Source organism: Thalassophryne amazonica, chromosome 2 (assembly GCF_902500255.1).
Source record: "Thalassophryne amazonica chromosome 2, fThaAma1.1, whole genome shotgun sequence".
Classification (NCBI taxonomy): Eukaryota; Metazoa; Chordata; class Actinopteri; order Batrachoidiformes; family Batrachoididae; genus Thalassophryne; species Thalassophryne amazonica.
The window spans coordinates 88451313-88474674 of NC_047104.1; the positions used below are offsets into that span (position 1 = coordinate 88451313).

General features: G+C 41.0%; 1 protein-coding gene across 2 annotated transcripts in view; it reads left to right on the forward strand.

Moving 5' to 3' along the window:
* ppfibp2a (PPFIA binding protein 2a) overlaps positions 1–23362 on the forward strand; it is a 79471-nt gene that overhangs the window by 39058 nt on the left and 17051 nt on the right. Inside the window, exons 6-7 of one of the 2 annotated variants that reach the window (XM_034188871.1) lie at positions 3385–3496; positions 3686–3718. In XM_034188871.1, coding sequence (XP_034044762.1) covers positions 3385–3496; positions 3686–3718 — 145 coding nt within the window. The remainder of the gene's footprint in view (positions 1–3384; positions 3497–3685; positions 3719–23362) is intronic. The other variant, XM_034188879.1, reaches the window with a different exon arrangement.

Below are 23362 nucleotides of genomic sequence, written 5' to 3' on the forward strand. Positions count from 1 at the left end.
ACTCACTTATATTCCATTTTTCACATAATCTGTCCACATCAGTATTGATGCACCCGCCAGCAAACATTGCAATATACTTTAGTCACCTTTATTTAATGTAATTTTTCTTTTTTTTTACTGCTGTATGAATTTTGCTGCTGCAACAAGTGATTTTCCCTGCTGTGGGATCAATAAAGTTTATCTTATCTTATCTTAAAAGGAGTAGATACACAGCTTGTAATCAAACACTCCATTCAAAATTTAACAATATGTACTCCAACACAAAAGGAAAATCAAAAGATTGAAGATGACATCATGTTCCAAACCACTTCAAAGTGCTTCATTTGTCAGAAACACGAGTGAAGAGCCATTTATTCAGTGCAGGAAATTAATGGAGAATATTGTCTACTCTGTTTAAGAGCACAGAATTATTTGCTTGTGGCTTACCAAAACAACAAGATTAACTGAATGTCTTTTGTTACAGTGCAGTGTGCCAGCTTTCATGTTTTTCCCTGCCATATGATACAAACATGCTCTTATCAGTTAGTTAATATTTTTATAACAATTTCATAACTTGAATCCTATGTTAACTTTAACTTTCATTTTAATGTTTAATTTTTGACACTCAAATAATAGACTAGCATTTCTAATGGATCAAAAATTATGAGAAAATGGTAAACTTTGTGATGGGCACAATTTGGGTGATGAATACATTTTTGAGATTTGTACGGCTGTGTCACTAGTTTCTTTCTTCACAATCTCACTGTTTTTGATAACTGGCTACTCCAGACAGATTTACTCCACAGTATCACACTGTTTGTATTTCTTATTGATGGATGAAAATGAAGTCTGAAACGTGTTCACTGACTTGGAAATGTTCGTGTATCCATTCCAGCATATTTCTAAAGAAATATGCCACAAACGTATTGATTTGTTTCACAATAATTCTTATATTTAAGTTGTCCGATTACATCATCTTAAGATGACACTAAATTTTCCAATTTCAATTTAATTCATTTTCATTTATATAGTGCCAAATCACAACAACGTTGCCTCAAGGTGCTTCACACAAGTAAGGTCTAACCTTACCAACCCCTAGAGCAAGCACACAAGTGACAGTGGTAAGGGCCCTGTCCTACTGGTGTTTAGCAGGATTTGCATATGGATTGCGCACAAAATTGGCCCATATTTGCCAAACATCCGCAATATCCGTGTAACATGCCTGTATGAGTCGGCCGTCATCCGAACACTCCCGTGATCATCCGCAGAGGCACGCATGTCCGCAGCCAGGATTTTTGAGCTGTTCAAAAATCTGAATGCGGATGACATCTGCCTTACATACTCCATACATACTCAATTCATACACAATACATACTCACTCTATGCGCTGTATATCTGCCCTTAACCGCTGATATCCGCAACTGACGGGGATTTGCGGCTTGGCAGCGGACCGGGACAGTGTGTAAAACAGATATATTGCATGCCCATCATGTCCACATCACAAACTAAAATATGTTGTAGCGAATGCATACAAATTGGCCACAAATAAAGCGTTGTCATTACATCTGCTTTGCAGCTGATTTGCGGACAATCTGTGAATGCATAACAAACACGTCACGTAAACCCAAAGTACTATATGTGGCAGAAAGCAACATACCTGCCAGTCAGTGCCGGTCCAGCTGTGTAAATCCACAAAGACGTAATAGCTGCTGCAATCCAGGACTTTGATTTAACACCAACAAAAGGAAGAGTTGCTGTTTTAGCCACAACTCACGCTGAAGTCTGTTTTCTGTGACACTCTCAAAAATAAAAAAAACACCATCTCACATCCCGAGTGGCTTCCCCCCTCCTGCTCCCCAAACTCATGAACAGTTAACCCTCGCATGACAAAATGAACATTGACTCTGTGATCAACTTGTCCAAGTCCAGCAAATGCTCCAGAGCCTGTATTGTTGGTGTGAATAGTGATGCCGAAAGGAGCGAGTGCGCTTCTTTTATGACCGCAATGCAGATGCCGTGCACGCGCAACACGTGCGCGATGCATTCATAATACACCCGTAATACGTAATACTGCTGTGATAATCTCAATGTGTTGGATCAGTTTCCTCACTACATGCGTTATATAACCGTGATTGTTCATCATATATTTGCTATATATTATTAATATATCCATAATTAATACTGGGACATTTGTCATTTTTGGCCATTTTTGTTGTGGACGACAACGAACCCCCACAATTTGTATACTCAATTCATGCACAATTAATCCTCTCCCCAGTGGGACAGGGCCCTCAGGAAAAACTCCCTCTGATGATTTGAGGAAGAAATCTCAAGCAGACCAGACTCAAAGGAATGACCCTCTGCTAGGGCCATGCTACAGACACAGTTTACAAAATGAATATACAGGAAATTTTGGGCGTCCATGACGGTGCACAGCATGGGAGGCTTGCAGAAGAAGACCCCAAAACTGAGAGAAAAAAAAAACAGAATCAGGCATCAGAAAAGCAACAAATACAGTGTAATTTGTCAGCATTAAGATACTCATTACATCATAAATTCTTAGAAAATGTCAATGTTGTTGTTGCCCATTCGGCTGCTCCCGTTTTTTTTTTTTGGGGGGGGGGGGGGGGGGTCGCCACAGCGGATACAGTCAGATCCACACCGGTATTTGGCACAAGTTTTACGCCGGATGCCCTTCCTGATGCAACAGCGTTACCTGGAGAAACACAGACAGCCGCTGCTGTTCCAAAGAGGTCTCCCATCCACGTACTAACCAGATCCTCCACTACTTAGCTTCTGAGATCTGACAGGATCAGGCTGACACAGAGCAGACCAGCTGTGTTCTTATAAAATGTCAATAATAATGGATTTTTAACCTGTCAAAATATAAATTGGCTATGAATTTGTGTGCATGTGTGTTTATTTTATTTTTTGCCCCTCTACTGGAATTTACACTTGTCTTCCTCTTCTGTTCAAATTAGAGTCAATTTTAAGAGAAATGATGCTGAATCTTCTGCATGAGAGAAAGTGCTATAGGAGTCTTAAGTGAACTTACTGCCTTTACTGCCATTTAGTTTTTGGTCACAGTCTGTAAAGTGCTTCAAAGAAAGTCACTGGCCTAATAACCACTCACCAAAAAAATTCAGAGCAGCAAAATATCTTTTCTGTGACTGTTTTAAGACAGGCGACTTACAAATTTTGATTCTATTTGAGGACATGTGCAGACAACACTCGTTTAATTAAAACGTCTTTTGCCTTTGCAGATACGTTATGAGTGAGCTGTTATCTGAGTGTGTACACAGACATGTGTGGACACGCATACTGGTGTGTGTGTGTGTATCGTTTTGCAGCACTGCATGTCCTTCACGCTCACTTTTAACACTTTGTCCTGTCTCTCATCGACAGGCCGAGATCACCAGCCTGCAGCAGCTCCTACTCAGTAAGAATGCTGAGATTGAGAGCTTACACCTCCAGCTGCTGGCCAGACCTGCTCTTTGTGCCGAGAGCTTGGAGAGAGGTAAGAAAGGCTACCCGCCTAAAGCCCTCTGCCAACCTGGCAACAGGCTGGCTGACAGAGTTACCCAGCCTGATAGGCCACATGGTTAATGAGTCACTTAAGCGTTGCAATAACTGCTTTGGGAACAGTCTGTTTTAGCCGTTAATAAAGCGTCTTATCATACTTGTCTGTCTCTGCCTTCTCTCTCAGAGGAGATGTACAGGAGGAGGTTAAGCACAAAATGTAAGCTTTAATCAAATTTAATGAAAACTATTTAACCCCCATTTGGGTCATGGCTATGTTTGATCTTTTGTTTAATGACTTTCTTCCTCCATGTCTCTTTACTTTATGAATTTTTTGGGTCCTTTCACTCTGAGGTGTATCTTTAAGGGCCCCTAAACACATGGTGCGAAGTTTTTTTTCCTGGTTCTTTCCCTCAGCCCTCAGCAGAAGACTGCCCCTCCCTGAGCCTGGTTCTGCTGGAGGTTTCTTCCTGTTAAAAGGGAGTTTTTCCTTCCCACTGTAGCCAAGTGCTTGCTCACAGGGGGTCGTTTTGACCGTTGGGGTTTTTCATAATTATTGTATGGCCTTGCCTTACAATATAAAGCGCCTTGGGGCAACTGTTTGTTGTGATTTGGCGCTATATAAAAAAAAAGTTGATTGATTGATTGATTGATTTAGTCAATTTGCACATAAAGTGCGCATGAAGCAGGAGTTGTGTGCAAAACATGTAAAATCGCAGCTGCCTCGTACACCTGTTGCTACAACTATTTACGCACACCAGCAGCCGGCCAAATTCCAGGTGACCCGAACGAACATCTAACACCGCTCGCATGGCACTTAGAAAATGTGTAGCCATTCGCACTATTAATACGACAACACTCAGCAGACAATCACTGTTGTGCTGGCAGTGAAATTTGTCTAAGTACCGCACAACTGTGGCCTTGGTCTGTGTGCTGAACTGACAGGAGGTGTGGCCGCTGACAAGCAGCTGTGGAGATCTGTCGATCTGAACATCCCAGCTGGACAACTCGTACTGTGTTTGGACGGACAGGGACTAATAACTGCCCACTGTAGCGCATGTGTGTCTGCTTGCTATCATCAGGTGGACATAAATAAAAACATATATCGCTGTGGCGATGGGCTGTGGCGCGCACACTGCAGCCCATTGACAGGCTACCCCCAGGTTGAAATGGACCATCAAATCATAATACACAGCGGGCGAGCTGACTGTCATGTCACCCACATGAGCTCTCTTCCACATGACACAGTGTCAGTTCTGCGGCATGTCATCCACAAGACATGCGTGTCGGGCAGGACACTTGCGTAGGTTGGCTGGACATGCTCCAGCAGATGTGGACATGATGAGACAAGTGAACTGCTTCTCATTCATATCATTTCATGACTGTACATCTGTGACCATGGTTCATCTACAAAGGAACAGACAGCTCATACTTGTATTGCCCTCTTGATAAGAGGGATTCAATATAATGTGATGTTTTTATATGGTGTGTGGTTTTATTTTATTTTTTTAAATACATCCATGTCCTTCCTGATATCAGGCAGTTTCCCACACCTTTCACAGGACAGTGATGGAGGATCAGTGGTAAAGTTTCTGATTGGCAACCAGAACTTTTGGAAAGCGCGGGTTCGAATCCCGTGGGTGACATATTTTTTATTTTTTTTATTTTCACAGCAGCTATGCAGTGTGGTTGCACATCGCACTGCTGTTCGCACTGTGTTCCAGCGTGCATGAACCATCGCACCAGCATCGTGCATATCTGCCCATCGGCACGATGTTTCGTGGTGCGCTCATACGAGCTGTTACAACGAGAGTTGCCCTGAGTTGTACATATTTGCCATAGAAGTAGAGAGACTGGAATGCCAACTCAAGATGTCCTTCCACTGAGTTCTGTTTGTGAGCTTGCGACCCCGAGATTTCACCCACTCAGGCGCAAGAGTTGGGGTAATTCACTTCTGCTGTAAAGGACACTTTCTGCTTGTTTTCTTGCGTTTTCTGCCATGGCTTCAGCAAGTTCCCCTCTAGAAGTATGTTCAAAGTGCAGCTTGAATGAAGTTCTTGTTGATTTTAAATCGTATTCAGGACAAAACTTGTTAATATTATTTTTAAGAGCATGCAGACTCTCAGCAACTATGGCGGGAAATCACAGTCAGTAATCATTAATTATTCATAAAACATGTATAAAAATACAATAAAAGTATACATCATTCATCATTTAAAAAAGCATCATAGTAAAACAAATATAACTGTATAAAACTCATAAATATAACCGTATAAAATTCACAAATATAACTGTATAAAACTCATGAATATAACCATATAAAACTCATAAATATAACCATACAAAACTCAAAAATAGCACAGTAAAAGTCATCAAACACCATAATAAAACTGTCAGTATTCTCAGAGCAAACATTGCACCTGTAGTGCTCTTTCTCAGCATGAAACCATATTGCTGCTCACAGATCTTCACCTGTTTTCTAAGCCTAGCTTCTACTACTCTTTCCCATACCTTCATGCTGTGGCTGATCAACTTTTTGCCTTTGTAGTTACTGCAGCTCTGCACATCACCCTTGTTCTTGAAAATAGGAACCAACACACTTCGTCTCCACTCCTCAGGCATCCTCTCACTTTCCAAATTTTATTAAACAATCTGGTTAGAAACTCCACTGCCATCTCTCCTAGACATTTCCATGCCTCCACTGGAATGTCATCTGGACCAACTGCCTTTCCACTCTTCATCCTCTTCATAGCAGCCCTCACTTCTTCCTTACTAATCTCTTGTACTTCCTGATTTACTCTCACCACATCATCCAGCCTTTTCTCTCACTCATTTTCTTCATTCATCAGCTCTTCAAAATATTCGCTCCACCTTCTCAGCATACACTCCTCACGTGTCAGCACATTACCATGTGCATCTTTTACCACCCTAACCTGCTGCACATCCTTCCCAGCTCTGTCCTTTAGTCTGGCCAATCGGTACAAGTCCTTTTCTCCTTCCTTTCTTGTATTCAACTTCTTGTACAGCTCACAATATGCCTTTTCCTTCGCTTTTGCCACTTCTCTTTTCACCTTATGCCGCATCTCCTTGTACTCCTGTCTACTTTCTTCATCTCGCCGACTATCCCAAAACTTTTTTGCCAACCTCTTTCTCCCTATGCTTCCCTGGACCTCTTCACTCCACCACCAAGTCTCCTTGTCTTCCTTCCACTGTCCAGATGTCATACCCTCACCACATCTGCAGTACTTTTCCAGTTGTCCAAAATTGCTTCCCCTCCAACCAGTGCTTCTCTCACCTGCTTGCTAAATTTCACACAACAGTTTTCCTCCTTCAGCTTCCACCATCTGATCCTTTGTAGAGCTCTCACTCTCTTCTTCTTCTTTACCTCTAAAGTCATCCTACAAACAACCATCCTATGCTGTCTAACGACACTCTCTCCTGCCACCACCTTACAGTCTCTGATTTCTTTTAGCTTGCATCTCCTATAAAGAATGTAGTCCACCTGTGTGCACCTTCCTCCACTCTTATATGTTACCCTGTGCTCCTCCCTTTTCATAAAGTAGGTGTTCACCACAGCCAATTCATCGTTTTGGCATTTTGGACATTTGAGATGAAAGCCTAGATTTGATGTTTTGATGTTTCCGCGCGTCGTGGTGGAGCCGCATGGCGCAAAGCAACGCCATGATGAAGCCTCACAGGACATGTTCTAGCATGTCCAGGTCATCCACAATTTCTCGGATAGTCACACGACTGAAAAGCCACTGAAAGCCATCTGAAAGCCGTCCTGTGAGACCAACACGGAGGTGGTTTTGTGCCGCACCATGAGCGGCACGGTGGCGCATCCCTCCGCTCCTCTTTCCATGAAAAAAAACTCCTGTAACAGTGGAATGTGCCGAAAAAGTGCTGATGTCCATGCCTTCCGCCTTTTTTGTGGAAGTCAGACGACGTCCCGGATCAACAAAGTTTCATGTTGGAAATGATCTGGTTGTTTGAGCGGGGTTTCAGCCTGTCGATCGGCGCTCGGAGTGCGCCGCGCTCTCAGCCGCTGTGGGCGATCTTTAAACCGGCTGGAGCACTCCTTAATCTGTGTAATCCCCATAAAATCGTCCCTGAAAGCCATTTGAATTTTCCGAATGGTGTCCACCTGGAGGTCTCTCACAGTTTCTGGAAAAATTTGATGCAGCAAAGCTTCAAATCGTTCAGACATTTATTCGCAATAAAAATCCAACGAGAGGGGTGGACCACTGCTCACACAAAGCCTGCTCACAGGCGAATGATGCAACCGACAGGTGTGAAAAAACTCACGCATGCGCACGAAGGTTCAAGCTTGGCTGATGCAATCACACGTGATTCAAATCCATATGGTTTTTGCAAAAAATAAAAAGGTCGGATACTTTTCAAACAGACTTCGTATTGTTTAAAATGTGCATTTGTGTTTATTGTTTGAACTTTTTGTTGTACAGTCTTTCACACAAGACCTCAAATTACCTTTATAAAGTGTCAAAACAGTTGTTTATTATAGTTTGCTGTGTGTTTTGAATAAATGTGTGGAAAATTATTTTTCGCTTTATTTTTTCCTTGCCTATTTTTGTTAGTAAACCTTTATTACACTTCTAAAACACAACAAAAACATATATATATTGAAAGCACAGGTTGTCCTGAAAAAAAGAGACATAAAACTTGATTGTGGGATGCAGGGAGAGCTGTTAACAGCTATAATAAAACATTTATGCCAGGCGAGTGAACTGTCCAAAATTGATTAATTGATCAAAACTTTAACCTTATTTTGTGATGTTTGATATCGTTGATTCCCAGTAGATTATTGGAGTTTATAATACCTGTGAACGAAGCGCTGGCTGCAGAGCAAAAGACTGGAACCCAAACTCCTCTCACGCATGCGTGGCACAACCTCAGCCCTCGAGATCAGGAGTTGGCATTCCATCTCTCTACTTCTATGGTATTCACACTGTGTGTGAAGGGGCCCTAACCGTCATCAACTAAAATCAAACTTGTTTTTTTCTTATTTCTGGTAGCTTTGTGTATTTGCTTGGTTGAGGTATTTCTTACTCAGAATATACAGTCGAGTTAATAGATTATGAAGCAAAACATGCTGAGCAAAATTCCAACTTCACAATAAAAATGCACTCACCATCCACTTCAGTAGGTACACATTGATAGAACTGGGTTGGATCCACTTTTCTCTGCTGAACTCCTTTAACGGCATTAATTCTTGGCAGATTAGATTCAATAAGGTGGTGGAAGCATTCCTCTGAGATTTCAGTTTGTATTGACATAACAGTACAGTTGTCACACTCTGAAACCACCGCTCGTCTCTTGATATCAGGCAGGATGAATCCATGCTTTCCTGTTGTTTACAACAAATTCCATCCTCAAAATCCGAATATGGTCGAAGAAATCTATACTCATCAGACCAGGATTCTCATTTATAAAACAGTCTGCAGGATTGTTAAAAGTATATGGACACACTAAAAGCCTAAAATGGTGTGTGTATGGGGGGGTGGGAGAAAATCAGATTTACAGTGTATCCAGAAAGTATTCACAGCACTTCACTTTTTCTACACTTTATGTAAATTCAGTTGATTGGACATGATTTGGAAAGGCACACAACTGTCTACATATAAGGTCTCACAGTTAGTGCATGTCAGAGCACAAACCACACATGAAGTCAAAGGAATTGTCTGAAGACCTCCAAAATAGGATCGTCTTCACATATAAATTTGGGGAAGGGTACACAAACCTTTCTGCTGCTTCGAAGGTCTCAATGAGCACCGCGGCCTCCATCATCTGTAAATGGAGGAAATTGGGATCCACCAGGACTCTTCCTGGAACTGGCCATCTGTCGAAACTGAGCAATTGGGGGAGAAGGGCATTAGTCAGGGAACTGACCAAGAAGCCAGTGGTCACTTTGTCAGAGCTTCAGCATTCCTCTGTGGAGAGGAGAACCTTCCAGAAGAACAGCCATCTCTGCAGCAATCCACTAATCAGGCCTGTATGGTCGAGAGGGCAGATGGAAACCATTCCTTCATAACAGGCACATGCCAGCCCACCTGGAGTTTGCCAAGAGGCACCTGAAGGACTCTCAGATGATGAGAAACAAAATTCTGTGGTTTGATGATACAAAGATGGAAATGTTTGGCGTGAATGCCAGGCACCATGTTTGGAAGAAACCAGGCACTATCACTACAGTGAAGCATGGTGGTGGCAGCATCATGCTGTAGGTAAGATTTCAGTGGCAGGAACTGGGAGACTAGTCAGGACTGAGGGAAAGATGAATGCAGCATTGTACAGAGGCATCCTGATTTAAAATCTGCTCCAGAGCGCTCTTGATTTTAGTGTGTCAATGTCAGTGTGTTCCAGTCATGCATAAATCTGATATACTTATTGTAAAAACAAACAAACAAACAAAACAACAACAACAAAACGCATTGTTCACTGTTTCTGTACTCTGGCAAAATAATTTCCTTCAGGATTAATAAAGCTGATCTTATCTTAACATGGAAAAAAGTGATGCGCTCTGAATCCTTTCCGGATGCACCGTATTAAACATTCATACATACATACTGTACCTGAATTTTGCACATGTGACCTGAGTTTTGCACACTGCCTCATATGCTGCCCTCTACACACCTACATTCAACCACAAATGGTCCATGCAAGCACCTCATGAATATTTAAGCCTACAAACAAAGCCTGATAAATGTTTCCTTACCATGGCAACCAAGAGGTAGTGCAAGGCAAGAAACCTTTCTTAAGAAATCAAGATGCTTGTTGGTGAGGTGGACACTATAAAACCATTTTGTTTACTGGTCACAGCAGTGGGATGATAAGCAATAACAAATGTCGTGAGTGACATTATGTTTCAGATGCTATTTAGTGCAGTCGGCCTGATTGCTTCACACATTGTCTAAATGAAGGCAATAATCCTGTCACATCCACCACAATATATTTACATTTCAACAGCTGCAGGGTGTGACAGTGTTGACGAAATATTAAAAGGGTAGCTTAGGTTCTGAGTTGACTTGTATATTTTATCATTGAAAAGTCCTTCTGGAATAATTATGGCTCACTATTACAAATAAGGACAGCATGGTGGCTTAAGCCGTGGTCACAACCCGCTGTACTTGCACGTGCGTGCAGTCTACTTGCAAAAACGTGGACTAAATTTGGAGATCCATACGTCGTAAGTACTGCCTCAGTACGAATTTAGGAGCACGCAGACACGCAGACATGCCGTAGAGGTTTTAGTGCATGCAGAACTTTCGCTGCGGTCAGGCTGCGGATTCACCAGCAGTACAGATGACGCACGTTGTGAGTATTGCCTCAGTACGGATTCAAAGCGGCACATTTTCATTCAATTACTATTGAATTAACCAAATCCGTACGTAGGCAGTACGGATTACGGCACTCACCACATACTATGGAGGCCGACAGACTTGCATGCATGACGCAGCTTCTCACTTGAACTTGGACTTTATTTCCAAATGTCAGCAACACAGACACTCCACAGCTTCAGTCTGTTAACTAGCTGTAACTTTTCGAGGCAAGTAAACACTCGTACAACTGACTGCTGCAGGCTGGACATGCTCATGCATCGCCGATGGCGAAAAACACCTGCCGCTCCGGTCCCACTCAAAAAAGAAAAGCAACCCCACACACACACACACACACTGCTTTATTGTCAACTCTCTTTATCATTACACTCCTAGAGATGTGCGTTGAACGTACTCCCTCCCTCCTGTTGCTACTGCCTCCGTACGTTTTCACAAAAACGTAGTGGCCGTAGCATCCGCAGAAAACGTACGGCGAAAAAAAAGCATGGTGGGTTGTGACCGGGGCTTTAGTGGTTAGCACTGTTGCCTCACAGCAAAAAGGTTCTGGGATTCCCTTTCTACCTGGTCCTTTCTGTGTGGTGTTTGCATGGGTTCCCTCAGGGTGCTCCAGCTTCCTCACACTTCCAAAGACATGCAGGTTAGGCAGATTTCAAACTTTAAACTGGCCATTGGTATGTGTGAATGTGTTTGTCTGTCTATATGTGGCCTTGCGATAGTACCCGGCCTCTCTATTCCATTTCTGTGCATATTAAGCCCCAATCACACAACACTAATGAAGGACACCGAAGCCCAAACAAAACAAGAAATCTGGTCTTACATTGACTTTCGGAGGCATTTGTTTAAAGCATCAAGGTCGACTTTTCCTTCATTTTTCTTTTGTTAGGTTTGGTTTTGTTTCATTCCTTTATACTCTCTTGATTTGTAGGCATTTTGCTGATGGGAAAGTTGCAGGATCATTCATCCACCTTTTCTCGATGATTTGTGACATTTTGACTTTTTATCCTTCATTCATCTATCGCCATGTGCCCGGGCCATTTGTGGTGTCACAATACATGAATTTGTGTTGAACCGTACAGTACGTACGCAACGGTTCGGTGCACAGAACTGCATGCAGAATGATTAGTATGATTAGACATATACCATATATATGCATATGCATATATGTTTCCATAAGTCACCGACATTTCATGTCATGTCCTCAGGCTTTGTCCCTCCAGTTTCATGATCTGTGCAGCAAGGTGGGGTCTTTCAGTGCAGGAGGCATGGCCACATCCCCCAGCCTGCTGTGTCTAAATGGAACCAAGGAAAACAGCCAGTTCAAGCCACTTAAATATTGACAAGCACATCATTGAGTGCGCGTACGCTGTCGCAGGGCATCTCTTCTCCACATGGGGGCTATTTTATTTTGTTTTTGTCTTGGTGGATCATGGGATTTATTTTCATCGAGTGCAGACTGTTGAAGAATTGACTGAGGTCTGTAGTACAACCCCTGGCAAAAACTATGGAATCACCGGCCTCGGAGGATGTTCATTCAGTTGTTTAATTTTGTAGAAAAAAAGCAGATCACAGACATGACACAAACCTAAAGTCATTTCAAATGGCAACTTTCTGGCTTTAAGAAACACTATAAGAAATCAGGAAAAAAAATTGTGGCAGTCAGTAACGGTTACTTTTTTAGACCAAGCAGAGGGAAAAAAATATGGAATCACTCAATTCTGAGGAAAAAATTATGGAATCATGAAAATCAAAAGAACGCTCCAACACATCACTAGTATTTTGTTGCACCACCTCTGGCTTTTATTATAGCTTGCAGTCTCTGAGGCATGGACTTAATGAGTGACAAACAGTACTCTTCATCAATCTGGCTCCAACTTTCTCTGATTGCTGTTGCCAGATCAGCTTTGCAGGTTGGAGCCTTGTCATGGACCATTTTCTTCAACTTCCACCAAAGATTTTCAGTTGTGAAAATTTTGTCTGCATATTTTTATGCAAGATAACTGTGGATCATTCAATTTCAATTTCAATTTTCAATTCCCCGGGCACCTAATGGCGACTTCTGCTCCTAATTGGCAATTAGGATGGGTTAAATGCAGTAGACACATTTCATTGTGCAGGGAACATGTTCTTTTGTGAATATGGCAATAAAATCCTTTGAATCCTTTGAATTGGATTAAGATCCGGACTATTTGCAGGCCATGACATTGACCCTATGTGTCTTTTTGCAAGGAATGTTTTCACAGTTTTTGCTCTATGGCAAGATGCATTATCATCTTGAAAAATGATTTCATCATCCCCAAACATCCTTTCAATTGATGGGATAAGAAAAGTGTCCAAAATATCAATGTAAACTTGTGCATTTATTGATGATGTAATGACAGCCATCTCCCCAGTGCCTTTACCCGACATGCAGCCCCAAATCATCAATGACTGTGGAAATTTACATGTTCTCTTCAGGCAGTCATCTTTATAAATCTCATTGGAAGGGCACCAAACAAAAGTTCCAGCATCATCACCTTGCCCAATGCAGATTCGAGATTCATCACTGAATATGACTTTCATCCAGTCATCCACAGTCCACGATTGCTTTTCCTTAGCCCATTGTAACCTTGTTTTTTTTCTGTTTAGGTGTTAATGATGGCTTTCGTTTAGCTTTTCTGTATGTAAATCCCATTTCCTTTAGGCGGTTTCTTACAGTTCGGTCACAGACGTTCACTCCAGTTTCCTCCCATTTGTTCCTCATTTGTTTTGTTGTGCATTTTCGATTTTTGAGACATTTTGCTTTAAGTTTTCTGTCTTGATGCTTTGATGTCTTCCTTGGTCTACCAGTATGTTTGCCTTTAACAAGTTTCCCATGTTGTTTGTATTTGGTCCAGAGTTTAGACACAGCTGACTGTGAACAACCAACATCTTTTGCAACATTGCGTGATGATTTACCCTCTTTTAAGAGTTTGATAATCCTCTCCTTTGTTTCAATTGACATCTCTCGTGTTGGAGCCATGATTCATGTCAGTCCACTTGGTGCAACAGCTCTCCAAGGTGTGATCACTCCTTTTTAGATGCAGACTAACGAGCAGATCTGATTTGATGCAGGTGTTAGTTTTGGGGATGAAAATTTACAGGGTGATTCCATAATTTATTCCTCAGAATTGAGTGATTCCATATTTTTTTCTTTCTGCTTGGTCTAAAAAAGTAACCGTTACTGACTGCCACAATTATTTTTCCTGATTTCTTATAGTGTTTCTTAAAGCCAGAAAGTTGCTATTTGAAATGACTTTAGTTTTGTGTCATGTCTGTGATCTGCTTTTTTTTTTCTACAAAATTAAACTGAATGAACATCCTCCGAGGCCGGTGTTTCCATAATTATTGCCAGGGGTTGTAAATGCTAAACATGAATGAGTCAGGAGCAGTGACTCTTTCAACTTTTAAAATAAGTTAATTTCTCTTTTTGTGACGCAAAGAATGGGCATCCTCTGGTTCAGGGTGAGAAATGCACAAGTCACAGAGGGACTTCTTTAAAAATGTTGTGTTTCTTCAGCCACAACAACGAATTAAAGCATTTTCAGATGTTGTTTTCCAAAATCAGGATGCTTTAGGTGGACACATTTTAGTCAGGATGTGATGATGAATCCGACTGAAATGAACAGGTAAGATTACGATTTTAGATTTACTCCATGTCTCCATTTCTGCATGAGGACTGCAGCTTTCAGCTGCACGTCTGCCTCTGGTTGGCTTACCATGAAATTTTATTCTTCCTTAGCCAATCGCCATCACTTATGGGGTTGTTCTGTCCCTCCCCCTCATCAAAGAAAAGAAAACAAAAACTTTGCAGTGAGCTCAGCTACAGCTGAGAGATGAAAATGGCTTCAATGAGCTTAATTATAGAGAGTGTGCACGTGATGTAGTTAAACCTGGAAGTCAGCATGCTGAATGGTAAAGCAACAACAGCTGTGTTCGTTCGTCCATAAACTGCGTTGTCAGCTCTCACAAGGTGGACAATGGAATAGTCCATATTGTGAGAAAATGAACATGAGAACAGCTTTAGACGCATACAGAAAAAAAAAACCCATAATGAATCAAATTGCTTTAATACTGTTTTAAGCCTGTCAGAGCTCCATTTTCCTAACAATCCTTAAAGCCGATCCAGCAGCTTAGTCGGATCTTACAAGGTGGACAACGGGACAGTGCACATGTAACATGAATCAAACAGTTTTAGGCTAAAAAAAAATCATGAATCAAATGGATTCATTACTGTTTTATGCCTGTCAGGGCTCCAGTCTTATTAACGATCATTTAAGCTGAACCAGCAGGTTGTTGGATCTCACAAGGTGAACAACAGGATAGTCCATATGTGAGAAGATGAATCAAACAGTTTTAGGCTAAAAAAAACAGTCATGTATGAAACAGTTTTAGACTGTTTTCAGCCTGTTGGAGCTCCGTGAGGCTGTTTAAGCCTAAAGCTACCTTGACACTTGGACGACTTTGATCCATGCTCTTGCACGCACTCTGCCATGCAGGAGAGTAAACCTATCGGAAACCTTTGTAAACCATTGTAAACTGTGCAAGTGTGCAAAGAAAATTTTGAAATGTTCAAAATTTCTGTCACGCATTAATTACATTAACTTCACATGAACATTGCGCAAACAATTGAAAAACAGCGTGTGAGTGCAAGTGATTGTGTCAGCACACTGCATCACAGTGCAGCTCATCTGATCGGTTATAACGAGATGTTAAACCTATCGTAAACATACTTTTATAGCTGCTCATAACAAGGAATGAATATGCAACAGTTTTACCAAGCTATTACAATATAAACATTACAAATAAACTACTTTTCAGATGGTTCCAAATGCTTTCTCTGCCTCAGAAAAGAGAGAGAGAAAAAAGCTGCAGATGAAATGGTCCTCTGTGATTCCGGAAGAGATTAGAGGTGTTTTCAACAGCCAAACTCTGAGAGAAAATAATTAATCCACTATGAAATAATTATTTTATATACGAAGAGTCCAGCGCACAAAGCCATCAAGCTGGGAACACAGCAAGTAGTCCAGCGCACAAAGCCATCAAGCTGGGAACACAGCAAGTGGCATCATCACGACGAAGTGCGTGAGTGCAGAGCCAAAATGCAAACAAGTGTCAAGGCACCTTGACCAGCATTTTGTGAATGCTGGTAATTGCACAAAATGCTGGTAAATCCACAAACTCCCACATTTGTGACAAAACAATGACAATCATTAAAGTAAGTAGCAAGAGGAACAACATAATCTAACCTGTCCGCTGTTGTGGGTCCTGTCAGCTATGTCTCTGCTTGTATGTGTCTCCATGCCCTGTTAGTTGTGTCTGCACCCGTGGTCCCAGTCTGAGTATTGTCTGTGTGTTATGTGTATGTTCTCCCGTGTGTGTGCATCTGTGGTCTCTGTCTGTGTCCTTTGCGTTTCTGTGGCTTGTCGCTGGGCCTTACATGTGTATGTTTGTACTCTGTTGTTGCCACTCTCCCGTATCTGTGTTCAGTTCCGCTGTCTGTCATCTATATGTGTCTCTGTTGTATCTATGCTGTGTGTGTGTGTGGGTTTGCTGTTTGTGGTGTCCGCTCCCTTGCATATATGTGTCTACCTGTGTGTCCTTATTACTCATGCTTTGCTGGTAGTCATTTGTGTTTGCACTCTGTTCTATTTTGAGTTATATATTTGTTGTTTTGCATTTGTCTCACAGGTTGATTGTTTCATGTTTGAATGTTTATCATTTTTCAGGTCGTCTTTGTTCCACGTTGGTTTTGCATTTGGTGTACTTTATGTTTTGGCTTTTTGTTTCTGGATTTGATTTCATTTCCATGTTCTGTCAAATGTTTTTGTCTTCCCGTGTTCTCATGTGGTTCCTTGTTTCCATTTCCATTTGATTCTTCGCACCTGCTGTCAATTAGTTCAGTTATTTACACCACATTTTTTCCATTGTTGAGTTGCTGGTTGATTGCCACTGTTATGCATCGGTCATGTTAGTATGTCTCTCTCATGTTCTCCATGTTTAAGTATTTTTTGTGTCACCATACTCTGCTGGCTGCTTACTTTTAGTTAGTCTGTTCAATCCTGGAACATCCCTGTTGTTCACCTGGCTCGTACCCTTTTGCATGCTCACCTGTCCCCAGAATGTTGAATTGTTTGTCACTTGTGGATCATTAAAGCACCTTGGTTTTTGCCATCACTTCTGTGTCCTGGCTGCCTGCTTCTGGGGTTCTATTTGACTCTGCTTCAGCCCAAATTGTAGCAGGGCACTGTGGATGTGCATGATTTTCCTTGATGCCATTCAAACAACAAAATGGTGCACAAAGCAACTCACCTTTGCTGTGATGATCTGAGATACATCTTACGATGATCTTGTTCATAGACCCCGCAACAAAGTATTTGCATCACTGACGAAATAGTTGTAGATGCCTAGGTACTGAATATTGGGGACATATTTGCATGCCAGTAGCTCCGAAAACATTTGCAAAAAAGGCTAGTCATCACACAGTGTTCATCATATACCTATCCTTCACTGACTTTGCCACAAAAAAAAAATATTTTGCTCTTAGGTTTCAGAATTTTGGAATGGCTGGTATAAACAATTTCTTTCAGCCATTTCCCATCCAGCATGAAGGTATACCATATCAGGGCATGGTTTGATGCAGTGGTGAGCATAGTTCAGCTAATCTGATAACAAATAACAGATAATTATCAAAGCTAATGCTTTTGCTAGCGGATTAGCTTTTCAGATAAGTTTTAAAACCAAAGACCAATTACCTTCCAATAAATTTAGTTCTGATAACTTTCAGTCTGATAACATTTTTGCTGGTAAAGTGAGCAAAGTTTTATGGTCAAAAACATTTGTAAACCCTAAAATCCAACATTTTAGTCCATCTGTTGTGTGTTTGTAGCAGACTGGCTTCCTGTCGCTTGCTGATGATGTGATTGGCCAGTCGATGCAGGGAGCATTGTGAGTAGTGTAGTTCAGGTTCACTTTGGACATTACAGTGAGTGATTCCGCTCGACACAAAACAAAAGCGACTAATTTTAACATAATTTTATTTTATTTCTTTGTGGCTCTAATTTAATCGCCAAGATTCCGTGCAGGAGAGGAGCTCTCACGGTGCAGCTGTGTGTACAGAGGGACTTTTCTTCACATTTAAACACTGTTTGGGATTTAAAAATAAGGATGCGTTATGTGGATTATTTATTCAGATGAATCCCACTGAAACTAACAGGTAAGAATTTATATTTACTATGTGTATTTTACTCTGCCAATCAACGCATTAATGGACATTTTTTGGTTGTTTTAGCCGCAGGGTTCAAAGTGTGTGAAAAAAGCAGCAGCTTTTTAGTTCATGAATGACGGCGTATCTAATACAGAGAAAAATTGTGACTTCTAATACTGCGTTTTACTGCTTTTGAAAGATGATGACAGTGTTTGGGGTTTTATTTTTTTATTCATGCATTCTTATGTATTTGTGATCTTTGAATTTACCCAGCAGTGAAAAGTGAAAGTGAAACTGGTTTATCAGAAGCTGACAGTGTAATCTGATGTGACCGTGTCCCAATCAATACTAAAAGTTATCAGTTATCTGTAATAAAGATACATTTTTTTTTAGCAGTTTATTGGTTTAGCATCATAAAAGATAACTTTTCCATTATCAGATTAATGTTATCAAAGCTGACTTTTTGGTTAGCTGTGCCCACCACTGGTTTGATGACATCAGTGCATACCCTGTATAGTAACTTGACACATTTTGTTGTCAGTAATGATAATGGCATTGCAACAACAGAAAAAGTAATTAGTTAGATTGCCCATTACTGATAAAAAAAGAAACGCCATTTGTAACAGCATTTATTTGAATGCCGTTATTTCCATCAGTTGCAATGGCTATAGTAAATTAAATCCCAAGTAGTGCTTTACAATAATACCTCACTTTCATCCCGATGTCAGGTTACTGTGCTCACTACACATCAGGAGTAGCTAGGGGATTAAGGACCTTGCCCAAAGGCCCTTAGTGATTTTCTGGTCAGGCTGGGATTTGAATCAAGGATCCTCTGGTCTCAAGCTCAATGTTTAACTACTAGACCATCACCTCCTAAGTTGTGTTTTTCTGGGTTCTGTTGTCCAGTTTTGGTGACCCTGTGCCCACTGTAGCCTGTTTTTTCTTCTATATGGGCTGTTATGGATGCACTTCCTGAAAAATATAAAAAAAAAAACAAGCAAAAAAAACAAAACAAAACAAAACAAAACAAAAAAAAAACAAGCAAAAAAAAAAAAAAAAATCTGAAACAGGAATTGGGGTACTTGTGTGTTGTCCCAGCACTGGGATGACAAAACACTCATGGCTGTGAGTGACAACACCAGGTAGCAGCAATTTCCCCACAACTAGTTTTGAACCCAACCATTTGTTATGACCAGTCAATTATGGTACTGTATGTTTTATTCTGAATTTTCACATCACACTCACCACAACAACCAGCATGAAACAGTTCAAACACGGTAAAATCACTAGTGTAAAACTAACACTATTAGAGTTAAATTAACACTGCCAGTGTACATATGGTCCTACTCTGGTCAGAGTGGGCCCATATGTTCACTTTCAGTGTTAATTTAACCTGGTGATTTTACTGTGAACAACAGAATTAATAGACAATTGTTTATCATTATAGTTCTCCCAGAATCCTTTGTGCTGCTGTGACATTACCATGCTACTGTTTTTATTAAGATAAAATCTTGCCTAATAAAACTTGAATAATGAAAATAATGTGGGCCAGTACATGAAGCAGGACCTTTTCTAAATGATGGCGATAATACAGTCATATGTTTGTTTGTAAATTCTTTATTCACAACATGTTGTACAATAAAAATAAAACATATTTAAAACAAAATTTAAAAAAAAAAATCATAAAACAGCACAGGCTGTCACCCTGTACATAAAAAGCAATAATCAAGTGACATTCATGTTCATGCAGAAAGCCAACTTCACAGCTGTCTCTCATTTTACAAAGGTCCTTAATTTGCAGTGCAAGTCTTAATAAGTGACTATCAAAATTAAGCTGCCAAAAGGTACACACATTATTTGTGTCACAATTAAATTTGTACATGAGCTATCTCTTATTAGCACCTATAACAGAATGGGTACCTAACAGTCCCATATTGGTAATGGTACTGACAACATTGTTATCACTATTACACAACTTATCAATAAATTTATTACATCGCTGTGCAAGCAAGAGATAAATGCTCATAGTATTTGCAAGCTAAGGTAAAATGTTACAATGAATAGTATATGGCACACGCCAGACCTTCCAAATAGCTTTCCTCCATGCACAGTAAATGATTTCTAATTCATTTGAGTACAAAGGGAGAATTTGGTTACCATAAAATGAAGTACAATACTTGAGAAATAATTCATTTCTAATGAAAGAATTAGCATTCTTTAAAATCAGCAAAAAACATGTTACACTGACAATTGAAATCTGCAACACATTTCTCAGTAGGTAATTTAAAGATATCTTTGTACAAATCATGGCCAGATAAGTAACTTTATCCTTTCTAGGCACTCTGACATTATTCACAAAAATAACATGACACTCTTTTTTCCATTAAACATAATGTCAAATTCTCTGACATTGTTTTCACATGCAGTAATCATGTCCTGCAAGGCACTTACACTTGGTGCCAATAATTTTACATCATCTGCATAGCTAAAAGCACCAGTATAAACACTTCCCATATGACAACCAACTCCTAAATTTTTCAATTTGCTCAACAAACCATCAACATAAATACAAAATAATACTGGGGACATAATCCCACCTTGTTTGACACCATTTGAGATGGAAAAACAGGAAGAGTGTTGGGAAGTGTCCTGACACGGACCCACAACAGGGGGCGTTAATGAACGGACAATGGAATAGCCAAAAAGTAACAATTTAATGTTGTGAAGCGCACAACGAAGTACAGACAATACAAATATTGCAGAATGTCAATTATACACCAGGTGACGTGTGGCAGGCTCGAAGATAGAAGACGTCTGGTGCAAGAAGAGCCGGATCCCACACAGCTTCCACCACCAACGGATCTGAAGAACACCGGAGCCACCAAGCCCTGCGCCCCAGGTGGCCACTGTCTTCAGCAGTCAGACCCAGTACTGCTGGCAGAGAACAGAAACAGTTTTTGATGAGTGTGAGTTCGCACACTCAGTAATCCCACAGTCTGTGTTCAATTAGGAGGGAGAACCTCCACCTCCGATAACACACTCGGACAGCTCCTGAGACAACCACTTATCTGGGTGGGGTGGGAGGCGAAGCCGTCGCAGTCCACACCAAATGCCAACGCAGCAGACAAGGACTCCGTCACAGGAAAATGGCTGCAAAAGAGATCAGACTTTTGTTCGGTTTTAGATTCAGCAGAGAAGTTACCTGTATGGTAGCTGATTTCTCGGCGGGGAGGTGGAGTTGCAGTCCGGCTTTTATGGAGGTTGACGTAGATGAGTGACAGCTGGTGGTGATGATGTGACAGCTGTCGCTCCACTGGTTCCGGCGCCCTCTCGTGCTTGAAGCCCGCACTCCAAGCAGGGCGCCATCTGGTGGTGGTGGGCCAGCAGTACCTCCTCTTCAGCGGCCCACACAACAAAGAGTGTGTATTCTCCCATCTTACTCTCAATTTTTGACTAAGGTACATATTTAACAGAAATCTGCAATATATTGGACACAATCCTTTATCTATTAACTTCCTAAAAAGATGACAATCGTTGATTCAGTCAAACGCCTTGCTTGCGTCCAACAGGAGTCCGTAAACTTGTGAACCACCATTGACATAATATGACACTGTTTCTACAACCATTGCTGTACACATACTAGTTGATAGACCTTCTTTATACCCAAATTGTAAGTTACTGGGACATAGCTTAGTCTTTGACTAAGATGATAACATCAAGTAATTTGCAAACAACACTACCTAAGGTAATGGCACGGAAATGATCTGACACAGTTAAGTTAGACCACTTGCCCTTAAGCTGTGCTCACAACCCGCCGTACTTGCACGTGCGTGCAGTCTACTTGCAAAAACGTGGGCTAAATTTGGAGATCCGTACGTCGTAAGTACTGCCTCAGTACGAATTTAGGAGCACGCAGACACACGCAGACACGCCATAGAGGTTTTAGTGCATGCAGAACTTTCGCTGCGGTCAGGCTGTGGATTCACCAGCAGTACAGATGACGCATGTTGCGAGTACTGCCTCAGTACGGATTCAAAGCGGCAAATTTTCATTCAATTACTACTGAATTAACCAAATCCATACGTAGGCAGTACGGATTACGGCACTCACCACATACTACGGTGGCCGACAGACTTGCATGCACGACGCAGCTTCTCACTTGAACTTGGACTTTATTTCCAAACGTCAGCAACACAGACACTCCACAGCTTCAGTCTGTTAACTAGCTGTAACTTTTCGAGGCAAGTAAACACTCGTACAACTTACCGCTGCAGGCTGGACATGCTCATGCATCGCCGACGGCGAAAAACACCTGCCGCTCCGGTCCCGCTCATAAAAAAGAAAAGCGACCCCACACACACACACACACTGCTTTATTGTCAACTCTCTTTATCGTTACACTCCTAGAGACATGCGTTGAACGTACTCCCTCCCTCCTCTTGCTACTGCCTCTGTACATTTTCACAAAAAACGTAGTGGCCGTGGCATCCGCAGAAAACGTACGGCGAAAAAAAATGCACAGTGGGTTGTGACCGGGGCTATTAGGGATAGGAACCATAGTGCCATCTGACATACCATCAGGTGTGAAACCATGCTTAATCATAACAGTATACAAGATAGACAAAACAACAAATAATTTGTGACTACCATAGCTAATATGGTCAGTAACAAGATCAGAAGTAACATCCTTCTTATTACACTTAAGCCTGTTGATGCCATCAACAATATCTGACACTGCTATTAAATGAACACCATGAACACAAGCACCGTCTGTACTGCTCTCAACCCTTATGAACTCATCAGTCTCAGACTTAAGCTTGCACATCTCGTCCTCATCATAAGGAACACTGTTATAGAGTGTATTAAATTTGCTGGCAACAAAGCATTAAAAGTAACATGCACATCTTATAGGTCCTATGTTGTGTATGCATAGCAGTTAGAAATAAGGACCCTGTACTTTAACCCCTTAACGCCCGAATTTATATAGCTGTATATAAAAAAACGTTTTGTGTGTGTTTTTGCCTTTAAGTAGATGGTAAATAATGTTGAGATTATTAATTTCACTTTTGCACAAAAACTAGATAGTAATATTGGGTATTCTGGTAATGACTTTATGTTATAATGTTATAATAATAATGATGGTATGTTGCAAATTTGCAACAACGGGCATATAGGTCAATTTGGTAAGTTGCATATTTGAGTCAGAGATTGTAGCATATATGCAACGATGGGCGTTAAGGGGTTAAGTTTGAAAGTATGAAAACTGGTTCTGATATGGTATTTCTTGAAA